Source organism: Stenella coeruleoalba (genome assembly GCF_951394435.1).
Source record: "Stenella coeruleoalba genome assembly, chromosome: 13".
Classification (NCBI taxonomy): domain Eukaryota; kingdom Metazoa; phylum Chordata; class Mammalia; order Artiodactyla; family Delphinidae; genus Stenella; species Stenella coeruleoalba.
Genome location: NC_137159.1, coordinates 26,086,740 through 26,110,059, shown reverse-complemented (window position 1 = coordinate 26,110,059; position 23,320 = coordinate 26,086,740). Strand labels below are relative to the sequence as shown.

The 23,320-nt window shown below is 46.6% G+C and overlaps 1 protein-coding gene across 9 annotated transcripts in view; it reads right to left on the bottom strand.

Annotated features, from left to right (window-relative positions):
• Window positions 1-23,320, bottom strand: part of SLC4A5 (solute carrier family 4 member 5) — a 132,270-nt gene that overhangs the window by 75,417 nt on the left and 33,533 nt on the right. For 5 of the 9 annotated variants that reach the window (XM_079940312.1, XM_079940305.1, XM_079940304.1 and 2 more), the window contains 2 exons: window positions 18,300-18,470; window positions 3,964-4,093 (listed from right to left, as the gene is read on the bottom strand). In XM_079940312.1, the coding sequence (XP_079796438.1) occupies window positions 3,964-4,093; window positions 18,300-18,470 (301 nt within the window). The remainder of the gene's footprint in view (window positions 1-3,963; window positions 4,094-18,299; window positions 18,471-23,320) is intronic. The other 4 variants (XM_079940309.1, XM_079940308.1, XM_079940310.1 and 1 more) reach the window with 1 other exon arrangement.

The following is a 23,320-nucleotide window of genomic DNA, read 5'->3' as shown; positions in this document are numbered from 1 at the left end:
TAGTAGTTGAATGAATGAATGAGGTTTGTTGATGTCTATACTAAGAGCTCTCAGCTCCCCGCTCTGCTTTCTACATAGAGAGGGCAGCTGGGGTGCCGTAAGGGTGATCCCAGGTGAGTGGTGAGACCAGAGGGCTGGGGCATCTTCTGCTCCAGACTAAGAGGTAAAATGATGGTAGGAGAACATGCTTCAAGGTAGTAAGCAGGAACAGTTTCAGGGTTGAGACAAAGTTCAGGCTTCTTCTTCCATTATGTACAGAGTGAGAAAGCATCCCTGCCTATGTGTGGAGGGGCTTTTGAAAATGTACTGATCTGGTCTGACCCAACTACGATGACCTACTTCTCCTGCCCCTCTTTCTGCCCTTTCCTGGTCACGGCAGGAATCTTTTCAGAGCATATGTGTCTTATAAGAACATTCCGGCAAGTTCACGCTTTTGGTCTGCTCCGAGTTGAGATCAGAGGCAGCTTGGATTTGGGGTTTGCTTTCAGAATTCATGGAAGTCTCAAAGCTCTATTTCTGAGTAACCCCAAAAGCCCCTCTACACTTGGCTGGCTTCCAGCCCAGATCATTCTCCTTCCCTTCATCCCCTGCAGCCAGGCAGATTCAAGCTTGAGAGACAATGGAATTATGGGTAAATTGTTTGCTCACAGTGAGGGGGTCCACCCCGCCCCACCCAACCCAAGCCTCCCTTCAGGCAAGGTCAGTATCAGCAAACAGCTAGCTGCACTCCCCTCCCAGGAACGCAAAAGAGACAAATTTAATAAAAATCTATCTTATTGACAGCCTGACCTACCAGCATGGATCACGTTAGAAATGATGCCCACACACACAGTCCCCATCATGCACAAAGGGCCAGGCTCAGTGGAGCTCCAAAAACCAGTTAAGTCTGTCCAGTGGTGATTCTTTCCCCAAGGGCCCAAAACATCCCCCAAACTAATAACCCCCAGAAAAGCACGGCCGGGGAAAATTCCTTGCGGATTTGAGATTTTCACTGTTAATCTCCTAACTCAATAAAGCAAACACTCCCGTAACAAATTAAATACTTTTATTAAAAGGTCCCCTCCCCCAATCTCTTTGATGTGGGTACAAACCTGCAACCCTCTCAGGGCCTGAGTGTCCACATGAGGGGTTGTTCCCGCCTCCTATCATTTTCTCCTGTTATTCCAAGAAGGCCCAGAACCCACTAGGATTTGCTGATTCTTGTATTCTGGAAACTTTCGAGACCTCTGGCTTCCCTGAGTAGATGGCACAGCCTGTCAGCTGAGGGAAATTCTTCCCATTTTTTGGTGGGGTGACAGGCCCCAAACAGGCCTGGCCCGGAGCACCTCTACTGACGCAGTTTGCCAGGAGGAGCCCCCAGCACAGCTGTCCAGGCCGAGGTGGACTTGCTCACCGATAACCAAACCCTGTCTCTGACTTCTGCAGAGGCCTACTGCTCAGACCTCCAACAGTGAGCTGCAAACCAGCCGGCGGGGGGGAGCTGGAGAGAAGATTAAAGGAGGCTGGGGTGGAGAAAGCAGCTCGAGATAAGGAGGCCTGAGCGGCTCTCCCCCCACTGCTTCCTGCCCCAAAGCTGGCCCTCAAGATGCTCCTTTCTCCATCAACCTGGAATTGGGTTCAGCTGTTTAACTTCTTCCAGCCTCCACTTTCTTCTCGCTATGGGTTTGAGGTCCACTTGGGTTACACTGGGGCCCTTCCCAGGGCTCCTCAAATGCTGTCCTTGGAAAGCCTGCCTTGTGGGGAAACAACCTGGTTTGCAGATGGTAACCCCAGGCCCCTTTAAATTTTAAAGGAGCCTTCTTCCAGAAACATCATTATCTACAGTTTATCGCTTTCATTGCAGGGTCTATAGTGAGCAAGGCTCTATGGATCAACGCTCAGAGAGAAACTGGGTATTTCGTCTATGGCAACAATCATGTCTCTGAGAGCCCTGGGGCCTTCTCAGCAAGGGCTCTGTGGGTGCGTACGATAGGCCCTCATGGAAAGTCTGGTCCTGGCAACTATTACCAGGGATTCTGAATGCACACCTTACCCAGGGTCGGGAGAAGTCACCCTCTCCCTACTGGGCCTTGGAGAACGCCTTTCTCAACTTTCCTTCTCTCTATATGCCCACCTTGGACAAGAAAGTCATTTGCCCAGGGAGGTACAAGCCCCTCAGAGGCATTAAGCCACAGTAGCACAGACTGGGCCCTGGTCATTTGAAATGTCCTCCCCTCTCTTATCAGCCCTGGATGGATGTCCTGGGCTCTGTGGCTGTCGCCGTTTATCTCTCACACCGGTTGAATTCCCTCCAGAATTATGTCCTCCCATGGAAATCAAAACAGAGTCCCTGGAAGTTGAAGAAAGGGGAGAGAAGTGGCTGAGAAATTGGAGAAAACATGACGAAGTTCATAAGCACTCGAGTTGGAGAGTCAGATAGCCCTGGGCTAGCAACCAGACTCAGCTGCCTGCAGGCTCTGGCCCTTGCATCTATTTGACCCTCTAAACCTCACTATCCTCATCTATAAAACGAGGATAATATTTCCTGCCTCCTCAGGGTCATCGTGCAGCTCGAATGAGGTGAGCCTGCGAATTGTTTGGCATGTAGTAAGGGCTCATTGAATGGGCTGATAAGAAGAGGCTCCACAGCTTCCAGACAGGGATTGGGCCCAGCCATGAGGCTAGGAATTCATTCCTTCTGAGGCCTGCAGGAAGGCCTGCAGGAAGTTGCTAGTCACTCAATGGCCTTTTTTCTTTTTTTCTTTTTCCAGGAGAGATTGGAGGGGGAAGCTTGGGAATGTTAAATCCGCACCTCGTTCTACAGAAGAGCTACTGAGGTGAGTGAGGTTGGTAGGTAAGAAAAGGGCCCAGGCTGTGATTGGGGCAGCTGCCAGGCCCTGGGTGTCATGGTGGCCCCCAGGCAAAGCCACCTTGGGCACAGCTTGGCAGTTCGTTCAGGCATTCTCAACGGGGGCAATATCAGCCCCAAGGGGGCAAGCATTGGTTCTTAGGAGAGCAAAAAAGTTTAAGATATTACAATGGTTTGTGGCACTCCAAAGCTCAAACCTACCTGACAACATTTAATTTCTTAGCATTTCATTCCTCTCATTAGAAATAAATTTAATTCTAGTTTAACAAAGTTAATTTAAATTTAAAAACTGGGTGGGGGGGACGTTAATCCAAAAAAAAGTTGAGAAACATTGGTATGCTCTGCTTGCAGACTCTCAACTTCTGTCCCAGGGTCCCTCCTCCTCTCACCAGCCCCTCCTGCTGCCCCTACTGTATTCTGCCTTCTCCTTGAGCCCTTGGCAGCATTTGAGGCCGCTGATCAGTCCAGCTCAATTTAGAGGCTGCTCTGCCCCAGGCACTGGGTATGGCCAGCGCTACTCCTTACCCTGATTCTCCCTTGGCTCCCATGACTTCACCGTGTGGTTCTCCTCCAGCCTTTTGGCTCTTCTCTTCCTTCTACTGCCCCTATATACACAGCTCTCTCTGCTCCCCACGTGTGCCTCCAGGGCTACGCCCTGCTTGTCCTGCCCCAGACTCTGCCAAATCCCTTTGCTTCAGTGCTCACTGGAGCTCCCCAAGTGGGTTTTTCCTGGCACGCATTCTTCTTCCTCCAGGAAGCACTCCTGTCTGCCCCAGCCTGCTTGGTGCTTTCCCTTCTACAACATTTAGTTTGAACCACTTGACATGAAAGGATATATGCCCTTGTGTTACTCTCTCATGGTTTCATGGGTGTCTGTTCTACTTTCCCACCAGGATTTTCATTTCTCTGAGGATGAGACAAAGCCACAAGTTTCTGTTTGCTCCTTAGCATCCAACCCAGTTCTGCCACCAAGAAAGGCAAGCAGGTGGGTCTTTGGGGGCTAGGAAGCGCCCTAGTAGAACTCAAGGTATGAGATGCCACTGGTCAGCTCAGCCTGGGCCCGGGCAGACTGCAGTGGAAAGGCCCCTCTACCTGTCTCCGGGGTTCTGCCTCACCTGGCCGACTCCTTCCACTCCATCTGGTCTCCGTCGTGCTGCAGAGTGTCCATCTCTGTGAAGAGGGTGGGGTTGGGAGCCTCATCTTCCTCCCCCAGGATGTCCTGGAGCTGCTCAGCAGCTGGAGACCCTGCAAAAGGAGGGCAGCAGGTTCTGCTGAGTGCCCCACGGGAGGCAGAGGCCAGTCGAAATGCAGCAGGACCCAAGGGCAAGGGCAAAGTATTCCCCGACCCCGGGCTTCCCTGGTGGCGCAGTGGTTGGGAGTCCGCCTGCCGATGCAGGGGACACGGGTTCGTTCCCCGATCCGGGAAGATCCCACATGCTGCGGAGCGGCTGGGCCCGTGAGCCATGGCCGCTGAGCCTGCGCGTCCGGAGCCTGTGCTCCGCGACGGGAGAGGCCGCGGCAGTGAGAGGCCCGCGTACCGCAAAAAAAAAAAAAAGTATTTCCTAATTCAGTAAAACGAAGTCCACCCTCTGGGCAAAGCTAGACTCAAGTTTCTGTGGATTGGATGTAGGTGGGATATTCTTCGAGATAAAAGGCATGAAAGGATTTAGTCTGTATTCAGACTCCTGGGTCTTGTAGCTGACACTGAAGAAAGATGGAAAATGGCCAAAGCCAGGGCAGCAGCAAGGACAGGGAACAGAACAAATAAGTGAGGAGAGAAAAACTCTGTCCCAACTTGAGCATAACATGCCCAGAGGGACCCCTTTTCCACTGGACTCCACACACTCAACTCCCAGCATTGGCCTTGAAGGGTCAATCAGACATGTGAAAGGATGTGCTTGTACCAGTGTGGCACGTGGGCCCACTTTCTTCATGAGCAACCTAACAGTCTATCCCTGAGCTCCCAGTCTGCTTTCCAACTGCCCAGGGGATGTCGCTTTCTGGGTGTCTCTCAGGCACCTCAAGTCAGCATTCTGACGCGGAACACATACTCTTCCCCAAACATGCTTCTCCTGCCTTCCCTCCTTGCCTCCCTCCCTCCCCGCCTCCCTTTCTTCCTCCCTCCCTCCTCCCTCCCTCCCTCTCTTCCTTCTTTCTCTCACTCAATATTTAATGAATGCCTACTATGTGCCAGGCATTGGTCTAGGTGTAGGGAAACAAAGCTGTGAAGGAGGCCCATATATTCTTGATCTCTTGAGCCTCTCCAGTGGCAGATACAGACAATAAACAAGTAAACAAATCCATAAAATTCAGTTCAGTGATAAGTAGTAATAAGTGTTCTGAAAAAAAAAAAAGACCATGGAGCTATATTAGATAGCATAGTCAAGAAAGGCCTCTCTGAGGAGGGCGTATTTGAATTGGAACTTGAAATATGAGAATGAACCACTTCTGCATACCTGGAAGAAGAGTGCTGCAGGCATGCCAAAGACCTGAGGTGGGGTGTGCTAGTTAGTGTGTCTAGGGCATGGTGGGCCGGAGAGAGAGAGGTATCACACAACATTGAATGCCTTGGTTAGAGGCATAACTGTCCACCCAACCGCACAGGCTAGACACGCTGGCATCATTCTCACCTCACCTCTTTCCCTCACCTCCACTCCCACATTAAAAGTTTTCGAGAATACTCTCCTTCCTCGCCAATCCCATTGCCCCTGCCCTGGTTCAGTCTCTCACTGACTGTCTTTACGCTTCATCAAGTCTTCCTCTTCCTCCAAGCCTCTCTATCCCCTCAGTTTATCATCCCTTTGGCTTTCACTTATTTCTCCATGGACTCCCAATGGTCAATAATTTCAACTACCCTTCTCATCACAGTCTCCAGTCTCTTACTCCTTGACTTCCCAATAAAACCAGGCAGCTGATGCCCAAACAAGAATTCACTGGCCCAATCTCCACCTCTTCAAATGTGTCCTGGGGTGCAGGGAGAGGCAGTGTGGTATGGTGGTATGGTGGATGCAAGGCACACGCTAGGCTTTTAATCCATCTAGATGTGGGTATGAATCTCAGAGTTGCTACTTACTCATGAGTGAATTCAGTCTGAGTGAACAGGGTTATTGTCCCAATAAATCAGGTAAGGAGAATAACACGTGACACAGGGCCTGGAATATAACAGGTGCCAATCCCCCTTGCCACCAAGCTTAGCACTCAGGCTCATGAGTCTCTCTGGTGAAAACCACCCAGCTGTACAAATGGGGGGCTTCCACTGTTAACAAGTCTCAGAAGTACAGCCACTTCCACTTATCCTTGCATGCCCTTTCCCATGTTCCTCAATGCCACCACTAACTTTTTTTTTTTTCCACCACTAACTTTTGCTCCTCTCTGCAAGCCTCTTGATCTATCTCTTATCCCACATCACCAAGAAAATAAGACCTCTAGGCACGAAATCCATCAACTTCCTCCTTTCCAGTGCTTCTGTGTCCTTACCACTGCTGCAGTCTATCTTTGAACAAGAGTTCTTCCTCTAGCCTATCTCTGGCCCCATCTATTCCCTTCTACTGGATCCTTATTTCATCAACCAGTCTTTCCTTACCTGGGTCTTCAACTTCTCCCCCTCCACCCTCTTTCTCTCAACCCATAAACAGCTCTTCCTACCATGAAACACCTTCCCCTGATCCTGCCTGCCTTCTAAGCTCTGCTGCTCTCTTTTTCCCTTCTCTCTCCTCAACTTATTGAAGGGGAGGTCTACACTCGCTGCCTCTATTTCCTCCTTACCTAATCATTTCCCAACCTGCTGCAACTGATTCATCCCCACCACACTAAGGACATTGACTAAGGCAGAGATTTTAAACTGGAAGCTCAAAGTTGTGTTTAATTCAGCCCTCATAGAGTATAAAAGTTTTTGAAATTGTTGCTAATATAAAGAATTATGAGATTGCATATAAAAATCTAGATTTCTGACTTTTCTTGAAAATTCAGATACTCTGATGACAGTGCCCATGTTCCTACCTGACAACAATCAATTAGAGCTCAGTGATGGATGAGAATACGCATTTTAGTTTTCCACAGTCCCCACTACTCCCTATTATTACCTGCTAATCTCATTTATACTAAGCACCCAGGTTTACAACCCTGCTCTCAGATCTCTCTTGTTCTATTCTCAAATCAATAAGTCAATAAAATCAATCAAACCTACAACACTGTGAAGCTATGGTCTGGCTTATGTCTCTGGGACATGAGTGGTGCTGACTGCTCCCTCTGAACTGAAATGCTCTTGGTTCTTATAAGATAACACTTTCTTGATATTTTTTCCTATCTCTTTGAGGATTCCTTCTCAGTGTCCTTCCCTGGCCCTTCTTGCATGTCTCACTTAAATCTTGATCTTCCCCAGGATTCCTCCTTGGCCTTCTTGTCTCCTCTCTTTCTACACCCCTACTGGACCACCTCACGTTCTTTTTGGTGTCACCCTATAGCCGAGGTTACCCGCGTCTCTAGGTCCTGATTACTGAGCATTTCCGACTGCCAGCTGGACTGCTCCATCTGGTAGTTCTCCAGACTTCTCGAGTCAATCTCAACATATTCAAAGCAGCCCTGCCTCCCGTCTTCCAACACCCCAACCTTGCCCTCCTCTGTTTTGATTAATAGTGCTCCTGGCTACCCAGCTACTCTTCTCCAGAGGAGAAGCCTTGGGCTCACTCCTAGAGCCTCCTTCTCTCTCATCATCCATGTCCAATCAGACACTAACGTCTTCCACTCACTTCCTGACTATTTTTTAGCTCTCTCCCTTTTTCCCACCATTGCCACCACCTTTGTTCAGGTTCTCATTATCTCCTATTCCTATCATCGCAAGAGCCACCTACTGCTCCCACTGCCGCTGCTTACCCCATCCATCTCATTCCTTATGAGTTTGCTTTAAGACATTTCAAACATGTTCACATGGCAAACTCCTGGGAGTCATGGTGCTCTTTGAGCAGCACCATAAAATATTGTGCATATGAGTTAGAAATAATTTTACTAGCAGAAAATACTACCAATTTATCTCAATGGACTGCATTTATTTAAATGGATTTTTATTTCCGAATTTTTCTACTACTTTAAACTTAGTCCTTTTTATTGATTATTGACACTTGCTAGCAGACGTCAAAGGTTTAAGGAAATTTTATAGAAGAAAATTTAACAATTGAACAAATAACCTTATTTTTTCCTTAAATTGGGAGAAGACTATGACTGCTTGATTCTGAGAGGGCACACCAATTCTCCATGAGATCAGCGTTCAAGAACTACTCTTTTAAAATGTAGATTTGGTCACGTTACTCTCCAGGTGAAAAACATTCAGTAGCTCTCTATTACCTAAAGCCTAGGGTCTATGACAGGGCTCAAAACATCCCTCATGATCTGGCCCTAACCTGCCCTGGTAGGTTGTCATGTTCCTCCTCCAGACACCCCAGACTCTAGCCACCCTGGACCCCGGATACTCTGGACCGAAGTTACCCTGGATCCCAGCCACCCTGGACACCAGCCATCCTTAAGCCCAGACACTGTGGACCCCAGCCACTCTTGACCCCACATGCCCTGGACCCCAGCCACATCAGACCACACACAGTTCTCTGAAGAGGAGAGCACATCACTCCTTGGACCTTTTGTGCCTACCATTCCCTAAATCTGCAATCCCTTTCCGCCTTCAAGGCCAAATAAGAAGGCAAATAAATGGAACAGTCATGAAATGACGAGACCCGACAGAGAGGGCGATGCCTGAACCAGCCCTGTCTGGGGCATTACCTGCTCCCTGGAGTAGCTGAGCGCTGGGGTCTCCGGCTGTGGACACTGCCTCTGGCCCCAGCCTGTTTCTGCTGCTGCCACCCTGGCTGCTGCCTTCACACGTCCTCTTCCCCACCAGCAGAGCACAACAAACTCACTTTTGTTTCCAGTTAAGCACCAGGGGAGGTGTGGGGAGAGGAGAAGAGGGAGAGGGAAAGAGAGGGAGAGGGGGAGGGGGTGAGGGAGAGAGAAAAGGAATGTATGAAAGACTGAGGAAGTGGAGAGAGGGTTGTATGTGAGAAGATGTAGTAAGCATGAGAGGAAAAAATATTGAGAGTGAATTAAAGATATTGTGAGTATAAGAGAATTTTGTGTGTGTGTGTGTGTGAGAGAGAGCGAGAGAGAGAGAGAGCGAGAGAGAGAGAGAGAGAGAGAGAGAGAGAGAGAGAGAGAGAGAGAGAGAGAGAGAGAAGGCAGTGGGGAGAGTGAGAGAGAGCTCTCACGTTCTCAGGTGCGGTGGAGAGAGAAGGGCTCTGTGGCGGGGGCAGAACCTCCCGCAGGCAGCCGGGTCTCCACAGCAGCAGGGGGTGGCAGCTGTAGGCTCTGAGAGGACTGGCAGAACTGCCCCTTTCCCCCTCCCCCATGGGCCCTTCCTGCCAAGGCTGGGGGCCCAAGGGGAGCCCAGGCACCTCTCCTCAGGCCCCTTTATAGAGGCAAAGGTAGGATTTTCCTTGAGACTCCCCAGGGCCTCCTAAACTGCCTCGGCTGCAGGTGTCCTGGCCCTTGGATTCTCTCAGCTGCACAGCCCCAGGGTGGAGGTGGAGTTGTAGGGGGAGAGGGGCTGGGGGGCCTCATGTTCCACAGCAACCACCCTTGGTCAGTAATATTCCATGGAGCTGGTTTCTCTCCTTCCCCAGCCTTAAACCCAAACTCCTGGTCCTTTCCCTCTTAGTCTGCTTCTAAGACAAAATGCCAACTATCACTCAGTGGGTATTTTCTGAGAGCCCATGGACAGTGGGAACTGGTCACTTCAGGGTGTGTGGTGAACCCTCCTCGGGAATTATTTTGCTCTGCTAAGAAATTCCTAATCTCCTGGGTTTGGTTCAACAAGTGCTTACTGAATACTTACAATGTGCCAAGGTTGATTAGAGGTCATGAGTGGCTGTGGCTCCAAGGAGCTCTGAACCCTGAATTCACTAAGTCTCAGAGCTGGGAGAGAGCTTAGCGATGGATGAGAGGATGAGAAATCTGAGACCTAGTTTACAGCACAGAAGGCCCCACCAGGCCCCAGGTTAGGACAGGAGTCTGCTGACGCCCTCACCCTGCACTGCCCTGCGCTCCCTTACCATGTCTTCATGCCTGCGGCTCAAGGATCAAGTGTGCCCACTTTAAAGCTGAGAACATAGCAGCAGAGGGTCAGGGCTGTGTTTTTAGGTGCGGGGCCCCAAGCAAATGCCCCCGCCAAGGACTTCCTGCTTTGGTGGGCTCCTTAGCAGGGCAGGGCAGTGAGCAGATGGGCCCCTCTAAAGGTCCCAGGCTCTACAGTTCATACTGCACTGAGGCTGAAGTCGGCCCATTTCTTCCTGAGCGCCACGGGGCAGACCCTGCACGCTACACCGAGTCAGGGGCTGTGGGTGACCTCAAAATCCCAGAGGAACACCCAGAGAGAGATCACCAAGGACGCCAGAAGATTCTCTTTACTCGTGTGGTGCTTTAAGAGCCCAGACATAGGTTCAACTCCCGACTCTGGTAATTACTAGCAGTGGGATTTTGGCAAGGCATTAAGCAATCTTAGCCTTAGTTTCTCCATCTATAAAGTGGGAATAATCACACCTGCTTTACTGGATTGTGGTGGCCATTAAATGAGATGATATATGTGACATGGTTGGCACAGTGCTTGCCATAGTTACCCAGTAAATATCACTAAGATTGATGTCGCCAACAGGTCTGACACTTTCCTCCCTAATAACGGCCCTTTTAAACATTCCAAGGGCTCAATCCTTTTCAGCTTCTAAATACCTGTTCTACCCCTCCCACTCCACCCTGAGGCCACTCCCTTCCCTCGGGCCCACAGAAGCCTAGCTCTATGAGCTGGGTTCCTGCATCAGGGTATCAGCGCATCTCTAATGCACTGCGGGCCCTTCATGCAAGTTAATCTGCAAATGAGAAAGGCCACAGATAATAGCCCCTTGATAGCTCACAACAAGAATCACATAGCGATGACCCAACTGGAGGTATGGACTCAGCCAGCAGTTTCTGGGAGAAACCTAACCTCTGCAGGAGCAAGCTTCAGGAAACACACGAAAAGAAGCAAACAGAATCGTGCTTTTACTGGGGGCAGGGAGGGGGGCACCTGTCCAGTCATTAGTTGAGCAAAGCACAAAATCACCGTGTGGACTGCAACCTGCAAGTCTTCAACTCCTAGAAGAGCTAGGAGGCATTTAGCACCACCAGGAAGTCAGCGTGAGGACTTGGACCCAGGGTCCTCAGCTCTGAGTCTTTTCAGAGGTGCTCTCTCTCAGCTCACAGCATGGACACTCTAAATATTTGCTAGGTGAATTTCACTGCTTAACTCATGAGTATAGCAGCTGGGGCTAGCCTCAGCAGCAACAAGGAAATGGAGCTGGGTAGGGAGCCAAGCTCAAGGCCCCCGAGTACTGCGGAGTGGGAGAGACAGAAACTGAGGGCTCCAAAGTCATGCTTGCAGTCATCTGAGGTGGTCTTCAAGAGGGGACTGGAAGACTCCAAGTCATAGTTTCACGGTCAGTAAGGTTTTTTTTCTAGACAGCAGTCCATAAACTCAAAATATGATCTCTGGGAAGGAAGAGGAGAGAATCTGCAGACGTGCAGTGTTTATGGGAATCCATCCTGTCGTCAGTAGCTTTGGGGTTGTCTGCCAGCCCATACAGTCCCCCACCCAAAGGATGACTCTCGGGTAGCCGTGTTTGTGGAATGCTTGACCTGTGCCCCTTCGCCATGGTTAATTGGACCAGGAGCAGTTAATCAGACACCTGACTCAAGCCTGGAAATTCTGAATTCGGTTTCTGAGATAGCTGGGCGTTTCCTGACGGTTTCTGAGAGAAGGCGCATGTAAAATGGAAGCTGATGGCACAGAGAGGCAGAAAAGGCTACAGAGAGAGAGGAATAAAGCAGACTTACAGGAGAAGCAGGGGGAAGGCCATGAGTCCCAGAGAGGGTGCTCATCCTCCTGCTGAGCCTGGTTGCTTGTTCTTTTGGGACTGTGAGAAATTCCTTTGCTCTTACAGCATAAACTAACTCTCTCTCCCCCCACCCCCTCACTCCCTCCTTGTTCAAGACAGCTCAAGTAGGTTTCTGATACTTGTGATCAAATTACCATATTAATCATGAGTCTCCATTATATGAAATTCTAGGATAGGGAGGTTTTCTTCTGTATACCTTCTCAAAAACTGCAAGTGGAGGGCTTCCCTGGTGGCTCAGTGGTTGAGAATTTGCCTGCCAAAGCAGGGGACACGGGTTCAAGCCCTGGTCTGGGAGGATCCCACATGCCGCGAAGCAACTAGGCCCGTGAGCCACAACTACTGAGCTTGCGCGTCTGGAGTATGTGCTCCGCAACAAGAGAGGCCGCGATAGTGAGAGGCCCACGTACCGCGATGAAGAGCGTCCCCCGCTCTCTGCAACTGGAGAAAGCCCTTGCACAGAAACGAAGACCCAACACAGCCAAAAATAAATAAATAAATAAATAAATTTTAAAAAAACCCTGCAAGTGTAAATGTTATAAAAGAATGTTAAATCTAACTAAAGGGCTAGACTTAGAGGTGATGGTCTTTGTGTTTAGTTCAACACACTGTGTGTCTTTAGCTGTGCAAAAATGGGTGTTGAGCTAAGGTGGGCAGAGGGAAATTGATGTGACTGAAAGGGAGGGGAGTGAGTGTATGTGTTGGGAGGGAGAGGAGAAGCTGGGGGGTGGCTGAAAACTGAGAAGCAGGAGATGTGACGGAACTGGCGAGGGGGAGTGGGGGTGAGGTGGGAGTTGCCAATATGGTAGGAAGCTGAAACTGCAGAGAAAAGTGGCCAATAGGAAATTTCCTGTGACCAGGGGATTTTAAAGAAAGGGGATATCTAGTATCTCACTTTAAAAATTGTGTATCCCGGGCTTCCCTGGTGGCGCAGTGGTTGAGAATCTGCCTGCCAATGCAGGGGACACGGGTTCAAGCCCTGGTCTGGGAAGATCCCACATGCCGCGGAGCAACTGGGCCCGTGAGCCACAACTACTGAGCCTGCGCATCTGGAGCCTGTGCTCTGCAGCAAGAGAGGCCGCGATAGTGAGAGGCCCGCGCACCGCGATGAAGAGTGGCCCCCACTTGCCACAACTAGAGAAAGCCCTTGCACAGAAACGAAGACCCAACACAGCCATAAATAAATAAATAAAGCAAAACTGTCAACAAGTAAAAATAAAATAAACACTAAAAAAAAACATATTAAAAAAAAAAATTGTGTATCTCTGCAAGGTAAAACTGCTCCATGGTTCTGAACTTCAAGAAAGTCTGCTGCTCACTTGTATGTGGTATGTGACCAATCTGGGGGAGACCAAAGGAGGACTGAATCCCATGCCTGAGCTGGAGCTGGAGGTGAGGGCAGAGAACAGGTACAGGAGGTGAGACACAGTGAGACTGTAAGCCCAGCAGGCAGGACTTGGAGCTACAGTGATACTGAGACTGGAAGTCGCTGGAAATTCACAGAAATTTAGGCAGAGGTAAGGACACTAACTCTCAAGGAATAAGGTAAATCCAGGTAACATATATGGGTTATAATAACTTTGTATTTATTAGAACTTTCATTGGTTCACTTGCAAACTGAGCTTTCAACCCTAATTTCCCCTTAGGTCTTAAGGTCACTAACTCAGGATTCCCTTCCAATAGGGGTTTTTGTTTGTTTGTGCTTTTGTTTGTTTGAATGCTATGTTGATAATTCCAGGAAATCCAGGTTTTAAGATGTCAAGGGCAAGAAGAGAGAGAAGAGCAAATACAGGCTTCCTTCAGGAATTTTGAATTTGCCTTTCTGTCTGCCCAACCTCCCCCCACTACACACACACCGAGGTGGGGCATGCCTAAAAGGCCTAGGACTATACTCTTTCCCCTTTCGTCCCTCCTGTTCCCCTTTGTCTCTGCTCCTCTCTTTACCACTCCTTCTCAGAAACAAGTTGGTAAAGTAGACAGAGGGAACCACCTCATTTTAAAGCTTCGAACTCTAAAAGAAATCCAATTGTCTTTGCTCCTATGTTGCAAACACAGCCTGTCTCAGGAGCTCCTTAGTGGAGCAGATGATTTAGAGGTAAATTTGTCTTCTGTCCCAACGCTTGCTCCTTCCTCATCAGAAATGGGAAAGAGGGACTTCCCTGGTGGCACAGTGGTTAAGAATCCACCTGCCAATGCAGGGGACACGGGTTTGAGCCCTGGTCCGGGAAGATCCCACATGCCGCGGAGCAACTAAGCCCATGCGCCACAACTACTGAAGCCCGTGTGCCTAGAGCCTGTGCTCCGCAACAAGAGAAGCCACTGCAATGAGAAGTCCGCACACTGCAACGAAGAGTAGCCCCCGCTCGCTGCAACTAGAGAAAGACAGTGTGCAGCAGCGAAAACCCAATGCAGCCATAAACAAACAAACAAACAAATAAATAAATAAAAAGAAATGGGAAAGAAAGACCCCATGAAATCTAAAGCCTTTGGAACCATATGAGGCTCAAACACCTGGCCAAAAAATAGCCTTCCTCTCCCTTACTGCTCATCTTGGGGTGGTTTTGATCTTTTAGTGACCCTAGAGTTGTTCAATACTTGGCAAGTAGAAGAAGACCTTAATACTTTTTCACACCCCTCCCACCAGAAGGATCTCATAAGCTTCTCAGTACCAGTGACGGCAGCCAAACCAGATGTCCACTTGTAAAGGAGTGCTTTTATTTTTTATTTATTTATTTTTATTTATTTATTATTTTTGGTTGTGTTGGGTCTTCGTTGCTGCACACAGGCTTTCTCTAGTTGCGGCGAGTGGGGGCTACTCTTCATTGCGGTACGCAGGCTTCTCATTGTGGTGGCTTCTCTTGTTGCAGAGCACAGGCTCTAGGCACGCAGGCTTCAGTAGATGTGGTGCGTGGGCTCAGTAGTTGTGGCTCGTGGGCTCTAGAGCGCAGGCTCAGTAGTTGTGGTGCACGGGCTTAGTTGCTCTGCGGCATGTGGGATCTTCCCGGACCAGGGCTCAAACCTGTGTCCCCTGCATTGGCAGGCAGAGTCTTAACCACTGCGCCACCAGGGCAGCCCAAGGAGTGCTTTTAAATTGGGTTAACAAAGATCAGTTGAAGTAACATATGTCAAGTGCCTGTCATGCACTGTGCACCATGCAAAATACTTCATGTCTGTTTATATTTCATCTAGGAGCTCACAACTTAGTGTGACCAACATCCCAGTTTGCTTCGGACTGACTGGTTTTAGCACTGACAGTCCCATGTCCCATGTCCTGGGAAAGCCCTCCATCCCAGTTAAACTGAAACAGTTGGTCACCCTACAACAATCTTTCACTCTGCAGATGAAGGCACTGAGACCCTAGTGCCTACACACCAGGTTGAGCTTGGCCGGTCTTGTTCCTCTTAGATCTTGGCTCCGGTTCTTAACACCAGCCAAGAGATGCCAAAGGGCAGCCATATTTCTACAGCTGCTTTTTACCCTCTTGCTTGTAAGAGCTCTCAAGAGGTTCTCAGAGCCAGAAAATGCATTCTTTCCAGGGAAGGAAGCATGGTACTTGCTGATTCTCACCACAGCTTGATGGTTCTATTCCCTGCCTATGCTCTGCTGGAGTCAAAATTGATTGGCTGCTAAGTACTGACTTCCTAAATTATATCCATATTGGAAGAAGGGGTGGTAATCCAACTGCTATGGCGTATCATATCATGGTGTAACTACTACCTACCTATCCCCGTCATCATAAGGCAATTTGGCTGCTTAAAAGGATACAATTCTCAGCCCATATCCAACATGGTGACTGACCAGTGATAACTTACAAAGGATAGTAGTGTAGTGGAAGGGACACACACAGGTTTTAGAGTCTACAGACCTTGTGTTCAAATTCTAGTTTCACTGATTACCGCTGTAACACACTACATCTCTTCAAACCTTGATTTCCCAATCTGAAGATGAGGGTAATAATATCTCCTTTTTATTAACAGTATACATTTAGTTAACAAAATTACAATGAAATACCATTTCATGGTACAAATTCTTGTCATTGTTTTGTGAGGCAGAAACTAAAGGAGTCACCTGTCAATCCTTCATCTGCACAGCCTGCTTTACTCTCAGGCCTAGCTATGTCTAGCCACCTGCCTGGCCAGCACCCACGCCCTCCGTTCTGCATGATTCCCCTCTTCTGTAGAGGTAGGTCCCACTTGGACTTTGTGGCCAGCTAGACCACCTGCCTGGGCTGTCTGAATGGATTCATAGAATAGACAGGACACTCAGAGAGGGAAAACACATGTGGTCAGTTGTCCTACAGCAAAGAAAAGTGGCAGATTCAGGCAATTATCTAGATGATGCAGTAAAATTACTTGGGCACTGTTTTGTTTTCCCTTCCTCGGGTCATTGTTACTGACCCTGGGATGTGGTGGAGCAGGGTTTATATTTGCATCATACACACAATGCCCTGTTTGGTTTGAAAGAAGTGAAGGACTGAGGGGTGAACCTCTACCACCCCTAAGAGAATGGCCGGAACAAGCTCAGCCCCCATGGGCTACAGAAAACTTGCGGTGGCTGTTGACTTTGCTAGCAGGCTTCGTGGCCCCCTTAAGTCAGCATGTCTGGAACTGTGGTCTGGAAAGTATTCTTAGGGGTAGGTGGGATCTATTAGAATTTTTTAATTTCATGTTTCCATTTTGATGATAATCTTAAAAAGATTTCTTTCATTAGATATAAGGGCAAAACTTTTCTGTTGTTATAATTCAAAAATGTAAGACACTTTTACAGAATAAAACCTTAATTAAGATATTATTTCTCAAACTGGGATTTTTATGGTCCCCTGGGGCTCTACAAATGTACAAATGCATTTTCATGGGTCCACAACCACTTTTTCCTTTAAAAGGGGTTCTTACTTTACCCCAGCTTGAAAGACATGGCCTGAAATTTCCTGTCCTCCTAGGCCCTCCCATTCTCTCCCCTGTTCCACAGCCATGCCATGTGACATGCATGGGAGTAGCAGGCTGTGAAGAGAATGAACTGAATGTGCAAACATACCAAAGTATTCTCCATTCCCTCCCCTTTGGTTTCCAGTGAAAACCAGTGTCCCATTAACCAGAAACCACCAAAACAACATAAAATCCACCGTTCATGACCACTTCTGTGATGCACCATGTTGCATCAGCAAATACCATTTGTTAGACCTCCTCCAAACCCTTCGATAAGAGAGCACCAGCTCTAACCCACTTTCCTCTTCCCTGACTCAGGAAGGATCCAGCAGACTCAACTTTGAAAGGGTGACTTCACCTCTGAATGTGGTGGGGTGACAGGAGAATGCCCCAGAGAGTGAGTGGGAGCGTCCAGATCCAACATGGGGAGCAGGCCTTCCCTCCAGGCTAGCCCTCCTTTGGGTCTCTGATATGTCTACCCCGAACATGCATGTGTGCATAAGCCTGTGTGTGCATGTTTGTGTGTATGTGTGCACATGCATATTTTAATCAAAGCTTATCTCTTAAACTAGACACCTCCAAAGGACTCCCCATTAACCCTTCTCCCACAGAGGCACATTTACTTTGGAAAAGTCACAGGCTTTGGTAGACTTGGTGCCAATGACAGCAGTTGTTCAGGGCAGTGCAGGGTTGGGGGTGACTCAGATGGCCTTCGCAAGCGTGTATGTCAGGTCTCCTACAGGAATGTTAAGAGGTTGTTACTGCCTCTGACATTCTTTTGAAGGTTTAGATGGTAAAATAACTCATTTTGCCTTGCTCAAGACAGTGGAACTATATAGCAGAAACCAATTAGGTACCATTTATTATGCAGATTTGGGATATGCTGCAGGTGAAATCATGTCCCTAGAAACAGCGAAGGCTCAAAAGGATAAAATGTCACAGTTGTGCTCTAATCTTTTCACTCCTCCTAAGATTGATACTTTTCTTTCCACAGGAAAGAACAAAAGACTGATGTTTAACCAGCCCAGAACTGATTTCCTCAACAGCAGAGGAAGGCCTCAGGGGCTCTGCTGTCCTGGGAGAAAGCCTCCAGGACTCTGCAAGCTGAGGAGGAGGGTGCCCAGACAATTCCAGACCATTCCTTCAAGCTCAGGTGAAGAGCGAGGGTCGGGGGAATGCAATAAGGAATTCAGTTTACTGAGCACAACACCTCACGCCAGACACTCATGTTTGTTATTGGCTCTTCGGGCAACGGCTGTGTGGCCCCTAGGAATTTGGAAACAGGAAATAATTCTGAGAATTAAACTGTGAAATCAAGGCAGAATGGATCAGAGCAGAGGTCTCAAAGTCACCAGAGAGGGACAGGGGCTCAGCCTGACTAAAGGTGTCCCTGAGCAGAGAGGCTGGTCTGCCATGGCAGCAGAGCAGAGGGGACTGAGAGGCCTGAGCAACATGGGGCGTTCCTCACATTCTCCAGAGAACCCCCCTGCCCTGCCCTGCCCTGCCCCATCTGGACCACCCAGCAGACGGCTCCCCAGAATGGTCCCCTCAAGAACTCACGTGTCCTGATGACATGATCCACAGTGCTGCAGGCACTGGCCAGCCCCTGCTGCGGCTTCTCTGACCGCAAGCCCCAGTGGACCTTTTGCAGGCCTGAAAGATGTCCCTTCGGGTCTCTTTTCCTGTGAGGGTAACTGGGGACTGAAAGCCCAATGTGGATGGAACGGCAGTCTGTGGGCACAGAATAAAAGAGAGGGTAGGTAGAGTTACTGAAAATTGGCATTTCTCCTTAATATTTTCCAGTTACAAGAGCTGAGGCCACTGAAGAAGATCAGAAGGCAAAGCATTCCTGGACGGGGCCACTGGGCTTGATAGAATTCCAGTTCTGAACCAACTCCCCAGTTGCTGGAAGGGAGACCCTTGGCCCTATAGTTAGAATTCTGTCAGAATGAGCAGAACTCCCATCTCCCCATTCTTGCTAGTCCAGAGCAGCAATAAACACATATGGTTCATGACACATGGTCCAGGAGAGAGCCCCTCGGTGGGTCACATATTTAGTTCAAAATGCCAAGCCCCGGCTTCAATTGTTATGGGAAAGCCATATGCATTTCCATCAAGGGCCATTTTTACTAACAACCAAGGACTATGTGAACTACTACTCATCAGAGAGGTGAGTTATTAAGGATTTCTCAAAGCTGGTTTTGTAAACTAGAATTTTCAAGAACTAGAGCTACCAAGAACCCTAATTCAGCATTCCACTAAGAAGCCTGGCTACTATGTAAATCCCCCACTAACTCTGTACACATAGAGGCAGCTAGAATTCCCTCAGACCTCAGAAAGGACGTTCTGCCACCAGTTTCTCATCCGTATTGTCTTGAGTTGGTCAACAATTTTAAAAATAATTAATAGTCTTTTTAGCACAATTTTAGATGTACAGAATAATTGAGCAGATAATACATGAAGTTCCATGTACCCTACCATATGCCACCTCAAGTTTCTCCTATTATTTTTTTAACTTGGGTTGTGATTGACATATAATATTGTATTAATTTAAGGTGTACAACATAATGATTTGATATACGTATATCTGCAAAATGATTACCACAATAAGTTCAGTTAACATCCATCACCACACATAGTTACAAATTTTTTTCTTGTGATGAGAACTTTCAAGATTTAGTCTCTTAGCAACTTTCAAGCATACAATACACTATTGTTAACTACAGTCACCATACAGTACATCACATCCCCATGACTAATTTATCTTATAACTGAAAGTTTGTGCCTTTTGACCACCTTCACCCAATTCCTCACATCCCACCCCCAGCCTCTGGTAACCACCAACCTATTCCCTGTTTCCATGAGTTTGGATTTTTAGATTCCATGTATAAGTGAGATCATACAGTATTTGTCTCTCTGTCTAAGACACTTAGCATAATGTCTTCAAGGTCCATTCATGTTGCAAACGACAAGATTTCTTTCTTTTTTATGGCTGAATAATATTCATATGTATATCACATTTTCTTTAACCATTCAACTGCTGATGGACACTTAGGTTGTTTCCATGTCTTGACTATTATAAATAATGCTGCAATGAACATGAGAGTACAGATATATTTTCAAGATAATGATTTCATTTTTGGAGGGTATATACCCAAAAGTGGAATTGCTGGATCATACAGTAGTTCTGTTACTAATTTTTGAGGAATCTCCATACTGTTTTCCACAGTGTCTGCACCAATTTGCATTCCCACCAACAGTGCACAATGGTTTCCTTTTCTCCACATCCTTGCCAACATTTGTTATCCCTTGTCTTAGATGACAGCCATTCTAACAGTTGTGAGGTGATATCTCATTGTGGTTTTAATTTGAATTTCCCTGATGATTTAATGATGTTGAGCACATATTCAAGTACCTGTTAGCCATTTGTATGTTTTCTTTGGGAAAATTTCTATTCAGTTTCTCTTCCATTTTTAAATTGTATTTCTGTTTTGTTTTTCTATTGAATTGTATGAATTCTTTATATATTTTGGGTATTAACCTCTTATCGGATATGTGATTTGCAAATATTTTCTCCCATTCTGTAGGTTACCTTTTCATTTTGTTGATAATTTCCTTTGCTGTGCAGAAGCTTTTTAGCTTGATGTAGTTTAGCTTTGTTTTTTATTTTGTTGCCTTTGCTTTTGATGTCAAATTAAAAAAAATAATTGCCAAGACTGATGTCAAGGAGCTTACCCCTTATGTTTTCTTCTAAGAGTTTCATGGTTTCAGGTCCTAAGTTCAAGTGTTCAATCCATTTTGAGTTGATTTTTCTGTATGGTGTAAGATAGGGGTCCAGTTTCATTCTTTTCCATGTGGCTGTCAAGTTTTCCCAATATCATTTATTGAAGACACTATCCTTTCCCCATTGTATATTTTGGCTCCTTTGTTATAAATTAATTGACTATATATGTGTGGATTTATTTCTGGGCTCTCTATTCTGTTCCATTGATCTATATGTCTGTTTTTATGCCAATACCATACTGTTTTGAATACAGTAGTTTGTAATATAGTTTGAAATCAGGAAGTGTGATCTTCAAGCTGTGTTCTTCTTTCTCAAGATTGCTTTGGTTATTCAGGGTTCTTTGTGGCTTCATATGAATTTCTGGATTGTTTTTTATATTTCTGTGAAAAAAACATCATTGAAATTTTGATTGAGATTCCATTGAGTCTGTAGATTGTTTTGGCTAATATGGACATCTTAAGAATATTAATTCTTCCAGTCCATGAACATGGAATATCTTTCCATGCATTTGTGTTGTCTTCAATTTCTTCCATCAGTGTCTTACAGTTTTCAGTGCACAGATCTTTTATCTCCTCGGTTAAATTTTTTTCTAGGTATTTTATTCTTCTTGATACAATTGTAAATGGAATTATTCTCTTAATTTCTCTTTCTAAAAGTTCATTGTTAGTGTATAGAAATGCAACTGATTTTTGTATATTGATTTTTATCCTGAAATTTTAATTTAAAATAATTTCTTAAATTCTAACCATTTTTTGGTGGAATTTTTATCATTTTCTATTTATACTATCATGCCATCTGCAAATAGAGACAGTTTTACTTTTCCCTTTCCAATTTAAAAATTTCTTCTTCTTGCCTTTTATTTCTTTTTCTTGCCTAATTGCTCTGGCTAGGACTTCCAGTACTATTTTGAATAAAAGTGGCAAGAGTGGGCACCTTTGTTCTGTTCCTGATCTTAGAGAAGAGCTTTCAGCTTTTCATCATTGAATATGATGTTAGCTATGGGCTTGTCATATATGGCCTTTATTATATTGAGGAACATTCCCTCTATAGCCAGTTTGTTGAGTGTTTTTTTTTTTAATCATGAATGGATGTTGAATTTTGTCAAATGCTTTTCCTGCATCTATTGAGATGATCATATAATTTTTATTCTTCATTTCATTAATGTGGTGTATCACATTGACTGATTTGTGGTAAAAATTTTCCCTAGGGCTGGTCAACAGCTATTGAACATTATGACTATTTCTGAAGCCCAAGAATAGCAGCTAAAATTTGAAAGTCTGTGGCAGAGTGGGAAACTGGACTTTGTGTTCTTACATCAAGATCTACACTAACTTTGTGAGGGGTTTTTTTTGGGGGGGGTTGTTTTGTTTTTGTTTGTTTGTTTGTTATTTTCCCTTGGAGGAGAGGGCTGCCTGTTGGCTCAAACTCCTGAAGCTGACATACTAGATGCCTGGGCATCACTGACTGCACATATCACACTGAAACCACATGAAGCTGAACCTTGAAGAAGCATGTCTAGGCCTTTTAGAGACATGTTGAATGCCCACTCTGGTGAGCAGATTCTGTGTTAGTCTACGCTGGCTGGTGCATTACTAGGCACTGGAGAGTAAGGTTACATGGATATCAGTGTCCAAATCTCTTTAGAACCCCAGCTCACCCCCACCTTATCCTACTGCTTGCTCTTCTGGACCCTCAATCTCTCGTGGGTGTAATGAGAAATTTGAGGTAGATACCTTTATGAAGCGCAGCCTCACTTCCTAGTGAACCAGTATCAGAATGGCTGGTGCTCTCCTTCTTTCTCTCTCCTACACTGAGCCTGAGCAAACTGTAATCTGAGGTAAGCCATGGTCACAAATATTTAGAGATAAGTAGTTCTACTCTAAAGGTTTAGCATATTTGGTTCTTTCAATGATGAGCTCCTATTCTCCACCCTTGAGGCCAGGAATGGAAATGAGAGGCAGCAGATGTATCAGAAAGGCCTCTACCAAGAGTTAGCTGCCCTGGGTGCTCCCTGGCTTGTTCTTCACCTGCTGTATGGCCATGCACATCTGCCTCTTTGGGACTCAGTGTTCTCACTGATAGTGCAGGAATAAAAATTCTTTCTCTACTGGCTAGGCATGGTTCTTGAGAAGATAGAATGGAATGGTGAATGGGAACATGATTTTCAGAATTGTGAGGGGTTATACAAACAAAGAGCACCCTTTTTTAAAAAAAAAATCAGGGGATGGTTGTCAGGGGAATATTTTCTTTCTGCCATGGATCTAACTTGTCTCATTTTCTCCACTATAACCGTCAGAGTGTGGCTGTTTAGCTGGTAAACTGTAGGGAATCACTAGCCCACCCCCAGCTTGTTTCTTTGCTCTGCAGGACCTCTCTTCTCACTGTGAACATCTTGTAGTTTGGCTCAGGACAGTGCCAGCTCCTCACTGCATTCTTCTTCATCAACAGCCCAGAGTGACTCTACACGTTCCTCAGCTCAGGAAGCATCCAGCTGGACAGGAAGATTACTGTCTCCCTCCAAAAGAGCTGGGGTAGTGTCTCTTCATAAACTCTGTGGCTGCTTTTCTGTAGAATGTAGGATACTTAGGGTCTCTGAGTGAGCAATTCTGGAGCAACAAAAATATCCCCACTCAATATCCTCTTTCACTGGTTTTACCTGAGCTGCCATTTTTAGAATCTATAAAAAGTTGATATTTGGCATTTAGTATGATTTGTAGAGCTTGTAAAATAAGTGAGTTTAATTTTGTGTTGGAGAAGCTATGCCGTAATCCTAGTACCAGTTACCTGCCTCCAACCT